The 17,987-nt window shown below is 36.1% G+C and overlaps 2 protein-coding genes across 2 annotated transcripts; both read right to left on the minus strand.

Moving 5' to 3' along the window:
* Positions 1-1,894: 1,894 nt before the first annotated feature.
* On the minus strand, positions 1,895-4,855 carry atpsckmt (fATP synthase c subunit lysine N-methyltransferase). The gene is made up of 4 exons (XM_073849641.1): positions 4,028-4,855; positions 2,821-2,958; positions 2,305-2,355; positions 1,895-2,227 (listed from the first exon to the last, which is right to left on the minus strand). The coding sequence occupies exons 1-4, from the start codon at positions 4,307-4,309 to the stop codon at positions 2,030-2,032; spliced, it is 669 nt and encodes a 222-aa protein (XP_073705742.1). The 5' UTR covers positions 4,310-4,855; the 3' UTR covers positions 1,895-2,029.
* Positions 4,856-5,967: 1,112 nt separating this feature from the next.
* Positions 5,968-17,878, minus strand: LOC141344324 (neuropilin and tolloid-like protein 1). The gene is made up of 9 exons (XM_073849184.1): positions 17,606-17,878; positions 17,144-17,209; positions 16,874-17,008; positions 16,548-16,796; positions 12,028-12,069; positions 11,812-11,939; positions 9,771-9,999; positions 9,489-9,602; positions 5,968-6,848 (listed from the first exon to the last, which is right to left on the minus strand). Exons 1-9 carry the CDS (start codon positions 17,631-17,633, stop codon positions 6,265-6,267), a joined length of 1,575 nt encoding a protein of 524 aa, XP_073705285.1. The 5' UTR covers positions 17,634-17,878; the 3' UTR covers positions 5,968-6,264.
* Between the last annotated feature and the right edge of the window lie 109 nt (positions 17,879-17,987).

Raw genomic sequence — 17,987 nt, forward strand, 5'->3', positions numbered from 1 at the left:
GCCTACGGTTTCGATTTACGGCAAATTAACGCGCATGCGTCAAAAACGCGACACTTTCTAGCGTTTTCCGGTGGTGACTGCGCTGGACGGTAGATGAATGAATTTACATATGAACTACTGCAGCTGGATATGCAACATGTTAGCATATTTTGAACATCCAGTTCTTCTTCTTATTATTATTTTTTTTATTATTAATACAATATGGAAGCATCATAGTATGTGGAAATTTACTATAACCAGGGCACAATGCCAGCATAGAGGCATATGGTTTGCATGTTACAAAGGGAGGGAGTAAGGCATGGGACTTTGAATCTTGGTACACCTTGCCATGTGCAAACACACATACACACCTTTTTCTATCAGGGATATTGACTTTTTACTGGCCTCTTGTGTTTTGTAGGTTACAAATAATGCAAATAAGATAATTTGGTGTGTATCACTCTGAAAGGTTTTGTGGTGAATGGGATTTTTATGAATGGTAATTTGATGTGTTAGTTTTAACATGAATATCCATGCATCTGTTATAAGTATGTGATATAATCTTTAGAATAAATGTGACATAGTCAATAAATTTATTTAAAGACTAATGTTGGATTATTTTCATGACACACAAAAGTCAAAAGTTTACATACACCTTGCAGAATCTGTAAAATGTTCATTATTTTACCAAAATAAGAGGGATCATACAAAATGCATGATATTTTTTATTTAGTACTGACCTGAATAAGATATTTCACATAAAATAGGTTTACATATAGTCCACAAGAAAAAATAATAGTTGAATTTGTAAAAATGACCCCGTTCAAAAGTTTACATACACTTATTCTTATACTGTGTTGTTACCTGAATGATCCAAAGCAGTTTTTTTTTTGTTTAGTAATAGTTGCTTATGAGTCCCTTGATTGTCCTGAACAGTTAAACTGCCCGCTGTTCTTTCAGTTCTTACAAATTCATTGGTTTTTTAGCATTTTTTGTGTATTTGAACCCTTTCCAGCAATGACTGTATGATTTTGAGATCCATCTTTTTATACTGAGGACAACTGATGGACTCATATGCAACTATTACAGAAGGTTCAAATGCTCATTGATGCTCCAGAATTTAAAATTATAAATTAAGAGCCGGGGGGTGAAAACTTTTAATTCGACAATCAAGATAAATTTAACTTATTTTGTCTTCTGTCGCCAAAAACGTATTTGTCTGTAAACTTTTGAACAGAACCTTCTGTAATAGTTTCATATGAGTCCCTCATTGTGAAAAGATGGATCTCAAAATCAAACAGTCATTGGAAAGGGTTTAAATACACAAAAATCCTAAAGAAATAAAATAAATAAATAAATAAAAAACACACACACACACAAAGAATTTGTGGAACCTGAAGGATTTTTCTAAAGAACAGCGGACAGTTTAACTGTTCAGGACAAACAGGGGACTCATGAACAACTATCACAAAAAAAAATAAAATAAATAAAAAAAATTCAGGATTATTCAGGTAACTACGCAGTATTAAGAATCAAGTGTATGTAAACTTTTGAACAGTCATTTTTATAAATTTTCTCTTGTGGATTATATGTAAACGTCTTTTATGTGGAATATCTTATCCAGGTCAGTAGTAAACAAAAATATAATGTATTTTGTATCATCCCTTGTATTTTGGTAAAATAATTAACATTTTGCAGATTCTGTATGTAAACTTTTGACTTTAACTGTATTCTTCCCTCTGAGTAACAAAGATGTACGTTTACTTACTAAAATAAATTCATATTAAATAAATAGAAGAAGCTTTGAACAAGAATATAAAATATTCATATCAGGATATGATCACTCCACCTCTCTGAGAAAATATATAAAATCCCAAAACTTATTTGCCATATAATACAAATGCAGAAAACAAACTGATGTTTATTTTCTTTACTAAAACAAAGGGATATTTAATTAGGAACAGAAGACAGCCAAAATAGGCTACATTTTTCATACTTACATGAAAAAGACAAAATGTTTGTCAATATTTTAAAGAAAGAAATAAAAATCCTAGTTTGTTGCTTGTCTTGCACTGTCTTTATCATTTCTGATGGGGGGTTTGAATGTCTTGGCATTATAAACCCAAACAGTATCAATTCCCTCTCCGGCAACATCATCAGGAGTCCATGTGGGAAATGGAAAGCGACACGCTACTACTTTGGCTGAACCCTGGAGCTCTGTTTGGAGTTTGACTTCAAGCTGCTCCATCTGCAGAGAAAACAAAGATAATGTCTCTCCAGATTGTAAAATCTTGTATATATAATTAGTCAGATCTCAGATCTTACCATTTGAGGAACCCCAAAGATGACCACATTGGAGTACTGTGAAAAATTGACCTTTGAAAAAAGACAGTTTAAAGGGTTAGTTGACCCAAAAATAAAAATTCTGTCATTAATTACTCAGCCTCATGTAGTTCCAAACATGTAAGACATTTGTTTTTCTTCAGACATTGTTAAAATAATCCATGCCTTTCTAGGTCTTGAATGTGTCAGTTGTGTTGCTGTCTATGCAGGGTCAGAAAGCTCTCTGATTTCATCAAAAATATCTTAATTTGTGTTCCAAAGATGAACAAAGGTCTTACAGGTTTGGAATGACATGAAGGTGAGTAATTAATGACAGAATTTTCATTTTTGGGCGAACTATCCCTTTAAGAGACACTATAATAACACTTATGTCATGATAATGCCAACACATGTGCCATGATTACATACAGATTATATAGATCTGTAAATACCTAATAAATTAGTTACAAATATAATGAAAATCCACATTTAGATTATGATTGACATGTCTGTTCTCACCTTCCAAAGGTCAGAAATATAAAAAGATGTGTTGTGATGAACACCTTCCCTCCAGGCTTTGTAACGAGAGTACCAGACCAGCCATGGGTTCAGCTCAAAGCCAACTGCTTTGAAACCAGTTTTTGCTGCAGCGATAACCTAGTCCAAAGAACAAGATTTTTAGGACTATTAAAAGAGAAGTTCACTTCCAGAATGAGAATTTCCTGATAATTTACTCACTCCTATGTCTTTCTTCCTTCAGTCAAATGGAAATTAAAGTTTTTTGAGGAAAACTTCCCAGAATTTTTCTCCATATAATGGACTTCAATGGTGGCCAACGGGTTGAAGGTCCAAATTGCAGTTTCAATGCAGCTTCAAAGGGCTCTACACAATCCTAGCTGAGGAATAAGGGTCTTATCTAGAAAAATACAAATTTATATACATTTTAACCACAAACACTCATCTTGCACTAGCTGAACCTTATGCATTACAAACTGAATGTGCAAAGAAAGTCAAACGCCCTTTACAAAAAAAAAAATGTTGGACGATTTTGAAGTTATAGGAGAAAATGAGATGTGTTTTACCTATTCTACCTTTTTTAACAACATGACCTTTCCAACGTAATTTCGCAATGCGTGAAGACGTACATGCACATCTCAGAGCTAGTGAAAGATGAGGATTTGTTGTTAAATGGCATATAATTTTTATTTTTTAAAGAAAAATGACAATCATTTGGCCAGACAAGACCTTTATTCCTCAGCTGATATTGTGTAGAGTCCTGTGCAACTGCATTGAAACTGCAATTTGGACCTTCAACCTGCTGGCTCCCATTGAAGCCCACTTTATGGAGAAAAATCCTAGAATGTTTTTCTTACAAAAAAATAATAATAATAATAATTTCTTTGCGATTAAAGAAAGAAAGACATGAACATCTTGGATGGCATCAGGGTGAGTAAATTATCAGGAAATTTTAATTCTAGAAAATTTCAGAATTACAAACAGATTAACAAACTGTGATCAACTAACATCCATAATGTTATACAGTTATATTGTAATACTGAGCATAAAATATTCTGATGAAGATATGATCACTGTATATCTCTGAGAAAATGTATAAAATCCTTTGCTTTGTCATATAATAAAAATTCAAGTAAATATATAACGTTACATAAATTCCTATTTTGTTTATTAAAACAAATAGATATTCAAAAACAGTCAAGAAACTCACTATCCGTCCATCTCCGCTGCCGATATCCACCAGGGACCCTGATCTATTTTTCAAAACCTTAAGAACGTTTTCAACTTGAGTCTTTGTTGCAGGTACAAACGGGAGACAAACTTTCCTCAGTGCTGGTGCAACAAACGGTCCAGTTACTGCATACAAAGCGACCAAGGACCCTCCGACGACACAAGTTGCAATGATACCGAGTCGTTTTTTAAAAGCACCTTCTCCTGTTCCCTGTTTATAAGTCTCTGTGGAGGGATTTAATTCTGTGCCGAAATCAGACATCCTGAAATGAAAGCAGCGGGACTCAACCAGTGAGTCTGACCTCCTCACCGAAAGCCCAATGACAGCACGCAGCTTTGGACAGATCCGCAGTTAAAATCGGTCAGATAAGTCGATTATCAAAATATTAAAATAATTTAACTGCATAATTCTGACAACATACAGACGAATATACTGTCTATATATTACAAAACAACTACAAAACTTTACATTATTTCCCGAGACAAACGACATGAGAATTGGTGCATCTCTTTATTTGTCCGATGAGAAACGGAAGCGTTATTAGTTCCACTCTGTCACTTACCTCAGACAGACATACATACTATTTATTCATGAGATAATAAAAATGAACGAAAGCAGGTTTTAGGTTCAAGATTTATAGACTGTTAATTAACAGTCCTTTTAGATGGTTATTTTTAAATAGTGCAAAAAAAATTGCATCGCCTGCAATTACTTTGATAAACCAGAGGGAGACACTATTATGCTGTATTCACAACCCCCTGTGTGTTCTCATTACGCTTCACACTATTGTTGTAATAAAAACAGTAGTTGTACTATTTAAATGTTATTATTACGAGGTTGGCAATATTAGAAATGTTCACATGACTACAACCACTCTAAAATGTTATCAATAAGCAAGAGGGGAATAAAACGGAAAAGCGCCTTTTAAAGACCATTTTATATTAAAAAAGCAATAAAATGAGAACAGTACTTGTTTGTAATTTTGTCAGTAATGTGATATGAGAATGAAAACTGGTGCACTGAAGGGTAACAAAGTATAAAAGACGCACAATGTTCTTACATAGGCATAAAAGCAATGAAAATACAAATAAATTAAGTCACCATTTAAACACAATTAAATTAAACCAAACCACAGAGTTCAAGGAAAGAGAAGCCTGTCCCTATGGTCCCACATCACAAAACACAATGGTGGAAACAGCCATTACAATAATAACATGCTTTATGTAATGTTTTAAAATACCCACACCAAAAATCATCACCAAAGATATTTACATCAAACATGAAATGATTGAGTGTCCTAATATCATTTCTCAATATTAGGATTAAAACAAAAGTGTCTAACAGTCAAATTACACTAATAGTCAAAAGTTTTTGGACAGTGAGATGTTTAATGTTTTTAAAGAAGTCTCTTCTTCACACCAAGCCTATTTGATCCAAAGTGCAGCAAAAATAGTAACATTTTAAAATATTTGTATTATTTCAAAACAACTGTTTTCTATTTGAATATGTTTTAAAATGTAATTTATTCCTGTGATTTCAAAGCTGAAAATTTTAGCATTATTATTCCAGTCACATGATCCTTCAGAAATCATTTTAATATTCTGATCTGCTTAAAAACATTTATTATCATTATTATTATGTTAAAAAAAAGTTGAGTTTTTTCAGGTTTCTTTGATGAATAGACAGTTTAGAAGAACAGCATTTATCTGAAATGTAACATTATACATGTCTTTATTATCCCTTTTGATCAATTTAAATCATCCTTGCTAAATAAAAATTAAAAAACTCCAAGCTATTGAATGGTATAGTGTATAATGTTACAAAAGCTTTTTATTTCAAATCAAAAAAATCCCCAAAATACTCAACTGTTTTAAATATTGATAATAATAAAAATAGCTTCTTATAAGCATATATTAAAAATCTTATTGTTCAAAATCTTTTGACTGGTAGTGTATACGAACTAGACAGCCTAGGACTAGTCATATACAAAACAGGAAAGGAAAACTTACAGTAATACAGTTTAATGATTCACTTATCCATGTTTTTTGATCCATAATTCTTTATGGATACAAAACGGTGAAGTGATTAGACAAGGAAATTTTGTCTGTCAACAAATGTAATAAGCAAGTGAATGACTACTACAAATAAAACAGTGACAAAAAGGACAATAAAGAAACAATCTATCCAAAAGCTGGGCTGACGTGCATAGAAAACCATCAAAAGTCATTGGATACTGACCGATGCACAGTTCTGTCCATTGCAGCTCGCCCACGGCTGGTGGTGGGCCCATCATAAAGTTCATCATCCAGGTCGCATTCTTCAGCCCCATCGTGAGAGTAGCTGTGCTTCATCACTAGAATATTCCTGCGGACAGTAGGGGTGACTTGCAGAGGAAATGGAGGTTGTATGGATGGCTCCATCTCTGAGAGAATCGCTGCAGCATCTCTCAGACTGAGATCGCTGCGGCTGCCACGAGTGCTGGATACCTGGGATCCACAGTGGTGGCCGTGGATGCATTTGGAGGAAGTACGCTGCAGTTTAGGAAAGTCCTCAGGTAAAATCTCACCATCGGACGAGGTTGCTTGCCGTAATGTGCACAACTCGTAGTGAGGGGGTTCAAAGGCCTCGTGTAGCAAGGTGGGGTCGAATTCATCTCTGCGGATGATGTACTTCTTCCTTGGCTGTTTTATTTGGATGATTATTGACACGGTGAGCAGGATAATCACCACTCCGCAGGTCACGCCAATAATAGTCACATTAGTGTTGTCGAGACTGTCCAGGATAGTGGCTTTTCTTTTCTCTGTTTGAAAGGAGCATATTGTAAATATTGAATCTGGCACATTGTTTTAAATATAGGGGGGGGGGGGGTATATATATATATATACACTGCAGTTAAAAAGTTTTGGGTCTGTAAAAATGTTTTATGTTTCAAAAGAAAGAGGCTCTTACGCTTACCAAGGCTGCATTTATTTGACCAAAAATACAGTAAATATTGTGAAATATTATTTCCTAAACAGTTTTCGATTCAAAATCATTTTTAATGTGATTTAGTCTTGTGATGCTAATCATTCTAATATGTGATTTGGGGCTCAAGAAACGTTTATTCTTATTATCAATGTTTAAATTCTTGATATTTATGTAGGATCATACATGTAAAAGATTTTATATAATTATAAATGTCTTTACTGTTACTTTTGATCAGTTGAATGTGTCCTTGCTGAATAAAAAAAATATATATATATATTTATATTTACATGTATTTACATGGACATGAAATGCTCTCATCATTTACCTGTATGACTTTTTTTCTTCTGTGGAACACACACAGACACGTACACACACAAAAATATTCTGAAATACAGCTTCAAGCAGCAATTATCGGTATTCAAGCGCTTTAAGGCACTTGTGACAAAAGATGTTATGTAGCAAGCCTGTAACCACCTAAGTCAATGATTTAATGAAGCATTTTTGGCAAATACTTATAGAAATATTACATTTTTAAAGTTTATGACTGTTATAGGGCCAGCTGTGCTCTGATCTCTTTTGTGATGTTTTGAGTTTTCCTTTAGGCTTTTGGGTACATTTGGACAGACTCCTTTACTAAACGACCCCATTATAGCTTCCCAAAGGGTATAATACATTTTTTTGATATTTATTGGCCTAGAGAGTCCATTGAATTGTACTACAGTGTTTTTTTTTTTTTTTCAGATTAAGCGAAAAACCTTGGGCTAGTTTGCAAAAGTAGGTTTTTTACATCTTCTCAATCACTTAAAAAAACCATTTGATTGACAGCAGTGGTTCTAGAGGCAAAACTGTCCGTAATGAGGAGTATCGCATGATACGAATATTATGTGTATGTGTGAAAAACTGTGCAATGTACAAACGTTTATGCCCCGATTTCTTTCAAATTCTCTCAGACCTTGAAGCCGTGAGGCCCACTGAGTTTTGTTCTGATCGTTAACCTTGTCTAACAGGTGCTCAAAATGTGTCGGCCAATGGCCGTTTTGTCCAGCACGAGCCAAGGGTTTCAATGGCACACTTGAGCCTGCGACTGATGGTTTAGGAGTTTTGAGCGAATTTGTAATTTTGATCACTGTGGCACCCCTGTCAAGCTGATTGGGGCAAATGTTTTTAGTGGTGTGAGTACTACCATCCATCCAGTTTTAAGTCTCTACAACTTACGGTTTGGTCTGCATGATTTATTTTCATGGAAGGTTGCTGATCCTTGACCATTCTAACAATTACAATAGAGTTTCAGCGCTGTGCGCTTGAACCCCTAAAAATCATATATGAAACTTGGAAGATGACAATTGACCTGACAGGGGTGCTACACCGATCAAAAGTACAAATTTGCTCAAAACTCCTAAACCATCAGTCGCAGGCTCAAGTGTGCCATTGGAACCCTTGGCTCATGCCGGACAACACGGCCATTGGCCGACAAATTTTGAGCACCTGTTAGACAAGGTTAACGGAGGCCGATCAGAACTAAACTCAGTGGGCCTCACGGCTTCAAGGTCTGAGAGAAATTTGAAGGCATAAACGTTTGTCCATTGCACAGTTTTTCACACATACACACAATATTCCTCAATCAAATGTTTTTTAAGTGATTGAGAAGATGTAAAAAACCTACTTTTGCAAACTAGCCCAAGGTTTTTCACTTAATCTGGAAAAAAACACTGCAGTACACTGCAGTCGCTCCTAACTCCTAAACCGCCAGATTAAAAAAAACATGGCCACCATTGGCCGATGAAGTTTGAGCACTTATTACACAAGGTTAACGGAGGCCGATCAGAATGAAACTCGGTGGGCCTGTGTGACCTCCCCAAAGGTCTGTGAGAAATTTGGAAAAAATCAGCCACTGGGGTGGCTTTTTGCACATTCATGCGATATTCATATCATATGATAAACCTCCTTATTCTGGACTTTGCCTCCTGGAAGCACTGCTGTCAATCAAACTGTTTGTTAAAAATGTAAAAAAAACTAGTCCTAGGTTTTTTTGCTCAATCTGGAAAAAACACTGCAGTACAATTCTCTGGACTCATGCGACAGTTGATTCTAAACAAGCAAAGTTTTAAGGAGATCCGACCATAGCTTGCGCTGTAACTGTCATAACCGTTAAAACCAATATTTTTAAGGTAAATTACCTTGATTTGCCAAAAATGAATCATTGATTTAGGTGGTTGGAGGCTTGCTAAATAATGTCTTTTTTCATATGTGCCTAAATGCCTTAAAGCGCTTGAACCCTGGTAATTGCTGCTTGCAGCTATACTTATCTTGTCTTTTGTTGTATGAACAAAACTGTTTCTTCTTCCAAATATTTCAAATATATCAAACTCATGAAAGTCATACAGGTTTGGAATGACATCAGGGTGAGTAAATGATATCAGCATGTTTAATTTTTTTTTTGGCTATATATCTATTTTTTCCCCTGATTATATACCTTTGCATCCATTCTCATCCCAAGGATAGACGCAGTTTTGGATACCATTGCACACCAATGTGTGGTTAATACACATGTTGCTATGGCAGAAGAAAGAGTCTCCTCCACATGGAGCTGAAGAGCAGAGCAAAATAATAATAATTATAGAAGAAACCACATGATAATGTGTTAGGTCCAAATATGCAGTTAAAATAAGAGGTAAATCACGACTTTAATGCTAGAAAGAAATCTGTGTGCTACAGAAATGTGTTAAGATAAAAAAAAAACGATCGAATGACTCACGCTCGTGGAAGGTGGTGAAGAGGATACGGAATCGGCTCCTGCGGCTGGTCTCATCGGCCCACATGCGAATCACACCTAATGAAGTCAGCAGCATCACGTCATTGGCCACCGTGCTGCAGAATTTATTCTTCAGGTGTTCCACTGAGCTGCTCCCATCATACACTGCGACAAAGTTACGCTTACACTCATTTGAGTTCTGCATCTCATAATCCAGGAAACGCAAATAGATCTATACAAGAAGAGACACATTTATATCAGTGTTCTTAGGGGATCATTTATACATTTTTATCATTTATATTTTTTCATGGTCTAGAGTACCAAGATCAGCTCTAGACCACCAAGCTAGGCTTTAAATTCATTAAAGGTGACATATCATGAAAATCTGACTTTTTCAGTGTTTAAGTGCTATAATCGAGTCCCCGATGTATCTACCAACCCAGAAAATGTGAAAAAGGACAACCCAGTAACCTTTCTCTGCAAGCATGTGAAAAAAACGAGCCACTCAGATTTTGCTTCCCCTGTTATCATTATAATATTACTGCCCCTAAAGGAGAAGTTCACTTCCAGAACAAAAATTTACAAATAATGTACTCACCCATGTCTTCAGTAGTAAAGAAATTATGTTTTTTTGAAAGAAAACATTTCAGGATTTTTCTCTAAATAGTGGACTTCTATGGTGCCCTGAGTTTGAAATTCCAAAATGCAGTTCAAATGCAGCTTCAAACGATCCCAAATGTGGTTGTAAACGACCCCAGCTGAGGAAGAAGAGTCCTATCTAGTGAAACAATCCGTTTTTTATTTTTTTTAATTACAATTTATATACTTTCAAACACTCGTCTTGTCCAGCTCTGCCTGAACTCTGTTTTTTCCAGTTCAAGACAGTTAGGGTATGTCAAAAAACTCCCATTTTTTTCTCTGTCAACTTCAAAAATCATTTCAAAATCATCCTACATCACTGCAGAAGTACCTACCCAGTGTTTGCAAAGTGAACATACAAAGAAGATCAAACACCTTTAACAAAAAAAAGGTAAAACAGTGATGTAGGACAATTTTGTAGTTGAGGGAGAAAATGAGATGGGAACTGTCTTAAACCCAGAAAAAAGTTCAGGCAGAGCTAGTCAAGACAAGCATTTGAGGTTAAACAGTATATAAATTGTAATTTAACAAAAACTATAATTTCGCTAATTAAGACCTTTCTTCCTTGGCTGGAATCATTTACAACCGCATTTGGGATCATTTGGAGCTGCATTTAAACTGCTTTTTGTAAGTTCAAACTCGGGGCACCATTGAAGTCCACTATATAAAGAAAAATCCTGAAATAATTTCTTTACGACTGAAGAAAGAAAGACATGAACATCTTGAATGACAAGGGGTGAGTACATTATCTGTAGATTTTTGTTCTGGAAGTGAACTACTCCTTTAATCTGTACTGCACTGTGCCACCATTTTGTTTTTGGTGTACTAGTTCTAATGCCATGGCAAAAGTTAAGCTAAGCTTGCTAACCGTTCTGTCTTCGGCTGAAAAAACGAGCACAGAACACTATTTAGAGTCCCAGCCTCAGAGGAGACAAGAGAGCAGTGGATTTATTGATTTATTTACTGTATATTACTCTGCTGCCACACAGATCTAATATAAACATGCAATTTATTTCCCAGCTGTATTCCTTCGCTGTATTATATTCTTGTCTGTTTTTAACATAAACTTGTATGTATTTGACAGTTTAAGCGTATTAAGACATGAAAGAGAACTTAGCTTAGTACTCACATGCTGTGTGACAGCCGCTTTCTGTGCGTCCTTCGAATGTGTGTGCTAAGAAAACCGTATATCTGAAGTTTAAACTGATATGGCTCTGTTTGGTTTTGATATGATAATCAAAACCAAACAGATGTTTTTTGGCAAACTATCTAAGATACAAGCTGTAAAGGCACAGCCCTATTCTCGAAACTTCACAGACACATTCTGGGCCACCTGAGACCTATATTACATCTTGTAAAAAGCATAATAGGTCACCTTTAAATAAAGTTGTTAATAGAATTTTACCTTCGAGCCAGGAGGAGCTCTTATGAACCACCTACAGTCTACAGCCTCTGTCTGTAGCGCTTTGCCCTCTTTCGTAACCATTATGGACTCCACAATCCCCTCTGGCCCACTCATCTCAAATTCACAAACTACAACATAAAAGCACAGTAACGCATCATTGTGAAGTGGTTTTATTATGCAGAGGAGATCAATTAAAAAAAAAAACACTTCACTCACTGGGAAGAGGTGGTTGAAATCCAAGGTCTTTGAATTCAGGATCTGCAAAATAATCAGAGAGGGAGTGATTAAGGATTTTTATAAGGCCTTAATCTGTTTAGTTTACAAGGACATATAAACCACTCACAAGTGATTTCATATTCATGCAAGTGATATAAAATATTGTCCTAAATATCAAAAGTGGTGGCTTCTTGCTGTTGAAAAGACAGATCGGTGTGAATTTAATGGCAGGTTGTGCCATGCTGTTTGCTATCAAAAAATACTGGTTATCCAAAATGATCTTTCAGCATACACCAGCATACAAAACAGTGTATTTACATTACTGTTCAAATGTTTGGAATCAGTATGTCTATTATTCAGGAAGGACACATTAAATTGATCAAACCTGACAGTTAAGACATTAATATTTTCTAATTATCACATAACAAATGGATCATGGTTTCCATAAAAATATTATGCAGCACACCTGTTTTCAGCATTTACAATAATAAGAAATGTTTATTGAGCACCAAATCAGCATATAAGATTGATTTCTGAAGGATCATGTGAAACTGAAGACTGAAGTAATGGCTGTTGAAAATTCATCTTTGCCATTTCAGGAATAAGTGATATTTTAAAATATATTAAAATAGAAAGCAGTTATTTTCAGTATACTAATATTTTATATGTACTTATATATATTTTGTATGCACTTTTTGGAGACTTTAGACATTAAACATTAAAAACTATTACTGACCCCAAACTTCTGAATGGTAGTATATAGTCTGCATTATTTCTTCCCAAGAAATATTTAAAAAACAGATGGAATTTTATTTTACTGATGGTTTCAATGATAAACATATGGTAGACTTCTCTCCCTGACCTTCAGGAACTTCTGTCCCAGCACAATCATTTATTTTCTTTTACCATAATAACTGAAGCACATAGGATTAGGGAATGAGAATGATGTCCTGAGGCTTGAGTCATGATTGTACGTGGATTAATAATCCCTGCACCAGCCTCACACAGATTAGGCTGCCCAGTGTTACAGGAAGCAATGTAATAAGATGTAGGTGTGTTTATACGAGCTTGTTTGAATTTCCTTTATTCATGCAGAGGCATAAACAGGCCAATTTATCATGTCTATCTAGATCTAATCTATTTCCAAAAAATTCACCAGGATATTTCAGTCCTTTGGGTTTCAATCTAAAATCATTCAGGGATTCGCAATAATCCTCTCATGTTTTCTTACCTCTGGTACAGCTTGACTAAGATTATCTTTATGCTGATGTAACAGGACACATGGATGTAGGTCTCTAATAAATCTTTGATTTATGATGTGCAGAATGATATTTTACAGTATTTTCGATGTATACGTAACAAAAAAATAATTAATTGGAATACATATATGCAACCTAAAACATTGCTTGATGGTTATAAAAGTAAAAAAATTTAAAATTTAAAGAATGTTTTTGTTTAAATTTGGTTGGGTTTCAACAGTGTGTAGATATTACCAAAATCTGAAGACTGGATTTAGGTTTGAGAGGAGATTAGCACTGCTGTTCAGAGTTTATTAGGCAGCTGTAATAAACACTAGTGTAATCAGAATTTAAGTAACATCACATAATCAGAAAGACCAGCCAAGTGTAGACAAGACATACATTACATATGTCTCATATGCCTCAGTTGAGTAGTCTTGAGTAGAGTTGTTTTCAGTTGTTTCCATGACTATTCATTGAATGATAGGGATGTAACGGTACTATCAATATCATGGTATCACTTTAGCAAAACTGTCTTGATATTATTGTGGTCAAATAATCATATGAAACGATAGGTCTTTCATGCAAAAAGTGTATATTTTCAAATATATTTAAACTTCTTATTTTAACATAAAAGATTTTAAACTTGTGTTTTGGGCCATTATGTTTTGTCACGGTATCTTTTAAATTAACTATAAGTCTATTTTCTCTGCACGTTTTTAAAGCTAAGCGCGCACTTTGTTCAGGTGATCAGCTTGTGGTCCAGTGTTTTCTGCGTCTCAGAACGGTTTAGTTCACAGTGAATGCAGTGAAATTGTTTATTGCATGAGCTGTGAGTTTAGCACACATTTGGGAATTCAACATTCACCAGTTATGCTTTATTTTCACAGCAGATGATTACAGCATTTCACTAGATATGTAGTAAGATGTGAGAAGCCTGTATTCACCGAAGCTGGAATTTTCCGTCAAAATAATAAAGCTTAAAAGTACAGTATGAATTGCTAAAAGTTAGCAGTTTAAATGGAACACACACACACACTGTGAACACACACCCAGAGCAGTGGGCATCCAATGCTGTGGCGCCCAGGAAGCAGTTCATCATGTCTGAACCAGAGGGTTTGGTGTCTTGCTCAGGTGTCTCACCTCAGTCGTGGTATTGAGGGTTCTGGTTATTCACTCCCCCCACCAACAATCCCTGCCGGACCAGAGACTCGAACCTGCAACCTTCGAGTTACAAGTCCAACTCTCTACGACATGCCATGTTACTGCAGTCCAAATTCAAAATATCTCTTTCAAGTGTAGAAATTAGAAAGAAGTATTGTAATTTCGCTACGGAAGTGCCAAGCAAAAATAATATACCTATGAAGTATTCATTTTCATTTATTTTAGGGGCCGCTCACATGTAGCGTCTTTTGCGCGCTCAAGTTCGTTATTTCAAATGTAGACACGCGGCTTGCGCGCGCATAATGGAAGCGACGCGGTCGCGACGCGCACGCGGTGCGACGTGCTCGTTTTTTCCAGCCGCAAGCGCACCGCAGGTCATGTGTCATGAACCAACCAATCAGCTTCCTCACGTTTTTCCGTTACATTGAAACCTCAGCAGAAACATGGAGGAGCAGCTCATTATTGTGGTCCAGGTATTTCCTGAACTTTATGAATTGTCAAGCCCCCGTTATTTTGACGCTAATAGAAGAAACAATGCATGGAGACGCATAGGCTTGGAGCAAGAGCGCAGCTGATGGTTGCTTAGAAACGGCAGACGCTTTCGGAGCGCAAGCGCCCGAGCGCTTTGTTGATAAGGAAGAAAGCGGCGCGCCTAGCGTTTTCCACGCGTTTTTAGGCGCGACATGTGAATGGCCCCTTACAGTGCAATTGTTTTACAATAAATGGCTATTACTGTCATAGAAATATCAATAATATAAAATTATTGTTATTATTATTATTATTGCATTCTAATTTGGCTTCCTAAAACACCAGTGTGAATGTAATTTATACTGAGACAGTATACCACGAATAGAATTGTGTTGAGTCCCCTTTAGGATCCCCTTGAGTTCCCTTTCAGGTACAAGTCTCTCATTTCTCTCAAAAAGCTCTTTAGAGGTTGCTATCCATGCATTTATTACATCTCAGCTGGACTATAGCAACTCTCTCTATTTTGGTATATCCAAGTCACAAATCTCTCGGTTACAAGTGATTCAAAATGCAGCAGCTAGATTCCTGAAGGGGTGTAAAATGTTTGATCATGCCACTCCCCTTTCGCGACCATTGCATTGGCTCCCAGTCCATTATCGAATTGAGTTTAAAATCCTGCTACCTGTTTACAAATCACTTAACAATCAAGCTCTGCCTTATTTGTCCGATCTACTCCACCCCTACACCCTGGCGAGGGGACTAAGATCAGAGGGCAAACTTCTCCTCCAGACCCCTAGAACTCGCTTAAAAACCAAGGGGTCTAGAGGCATTGAGGTACCTGGTCCCACCCTCTGGAACAACTTACCAGTTCACATTAGAATATCTTCCACTTTATCTGAGTTCAAGTTATATCTTAAAACACATTAATTTTGAACTCTCAAGGTACATTAGTTATAATCATATAACTTTAAAATGTCCAAAACTTTCATTTTTTCCAAGTCTTTATTTCTCTCTTTTTTAATATCGTATTGTGGACTTCATATTGTGATATTATCATATTGTGTGATTTTGATATTGTTACATCCCTACTGAATGATGTGTAATATGGATTAAAAAATATCTTGATGAAAGACTTATGGTCTATTGCAACCCAACAGTAATACAGAAAGCACATTATTTTGGCCATCCCATAGATTTGCGATAGGATTTGGCGAAGCTGAAGTAGGAGGACAGAGCTCAGGACATGGAGCAGACTGAGTGTGCTCCTCTGAAGACAAGCTTTCATTAACTAGGATCAGAGACATCACAAACCTCCCCCACTCAGCTGCTGCATGTGTGCCTGCACTACAAATGCAGGGCCATCTGACCTGAGCACAGAACACAGCATTTACCAAAACACGGAGGATCTTGCTAAGAATAAACCACTAGTACAAAACCAGTATTATAACTGTATATAGGTTTTGTTCAGAAAAGATGGTGTCCAAAAGTTTGAGACCACAAAATCTGCTACTCAAATTGTAATTTAAACCTGTAACATGTTGATAATTCGAATTCTGCAAATTGGACATGATTATGAGGTTTTACATAAACATGCATAAAACAATCCAGACAAATCCATATGCGGATGACAAAAACACACACAAATCTTACCTTGGGTGAAATTGTACCGAGCTGAAAATCCAATGGCTTCTAGTTCGCCATCTGCCACAAATTTTATCCAAAGGTATCGCCCGCTGGACCTAACATAGGTCGGGCTCTCTTGTCCACAGTAACGGCCGATAATAGGAGAAAAGCTGAAGGGGCCATCCCTGACTTCAATGTGGTCAAACTTACACTCCCACGATGGCTCAATAGCATACTTTGCATCAAAATACAGGTCGATGCATTGCCTTGGAGAAGCTATGACAAAATTAAAACCTCTAGTTAGATATACAAATGTTACTGATTAAAAATGGTCAAAGTGGCCATTTGCTAACCTTCGATTATGTATATGCATTCTCGGTCAGGAGGATATTTTTCAGGATAGTTAGGAGATGTGAAAAGCCCTCCTTCAGGTTCTTTGATCCAGGCACCACACAACCCTGCCGGCGTCACACCTGAGTTGTTTTTAACTAAAGAGACAAAGCATTACTTTATTAAAAGATATATAAAAACAATCTACAATCAAATCAAGTAATACTACTTGTGCATGAGATCACAAAGCCCTTCTTGTTTACTTGTGCTAATTGTTAGGAAGAGATAATTACCTATAGCTCTCTTTGGTGGTGCTGTTGGTGCTCCAGAAAATCCAAGATTGACAAGACTTGCAACAACTGTTAAAATAAATAATGATCTGAGGCAAAAATTGTTTATACAGTTCTTAAATGTTCAAATAAAACTCCAGTGTACAGTATACTCTGTATGATGCGTTTATATACTGTATAATGTGCTAAATAGCGTTTTTATCTATCTATCTCTTTTGCAACTTTATCACCACTATTACAAGTGCATTTTTACGTTTTCTTAACTGCTATTTTAGCTTTAGTGATGTACATGTTTTCGTCTGAACATGCGAACAGAATGACATTAAATATATGAATATTGCTTAAACTTTAATGAAATCATGTATGTATTGTTCCCAAGAGGTTATTCCATCGATAACAGTAAAATGAAACATCATAATTATTTTCGTTTTCATTGACTCGCCCAGTGTTTTGATATTTACTCACCAACAAGCAGTTTCACCCGCGGCACCATGATTCTCCCCAAGGGTTTCAACTTTGAATTCCATGAAATGCGAATGGAAGTGGCGAGGCGCAGGATGAATTTGAGATAAAATATAACTACATTATGAAGCAGTCTGTCTCTAGAAGAAGCTGCTTAAAGAACGCGATTCAAATTTTGTGATATTCATCGCAAAAACTGTTGCCGCTATTCCCCGAACTGAACTCACGCTGTAGTTGAAGACTTGTTTGATGGAACAGGTTGAATACATCTGCGTAATCCGCCTCAGTGCACAAAAGACCCGAGGACGCGAAGAGTGGATTAACACGATTCCTTCATTCATATTTGGTCAGAATATTTTATATGCGGTACCCTGCCACAGATGAA

Source organism: Garra rufa, chromosome 10 (assembly GCF_049309525.1).
Source record: "Garra rufa chromosome 10, GarRuf1.0, whole genome shotgun sequence".
In the NCBI taxonomy this organism is placed as follows: domain Eukaryota; kingdom Metazoa; phylum Chordata; class Actinopteri; order Cypriniformes; family Cyprinidae; genus Garra; species Garra rufa.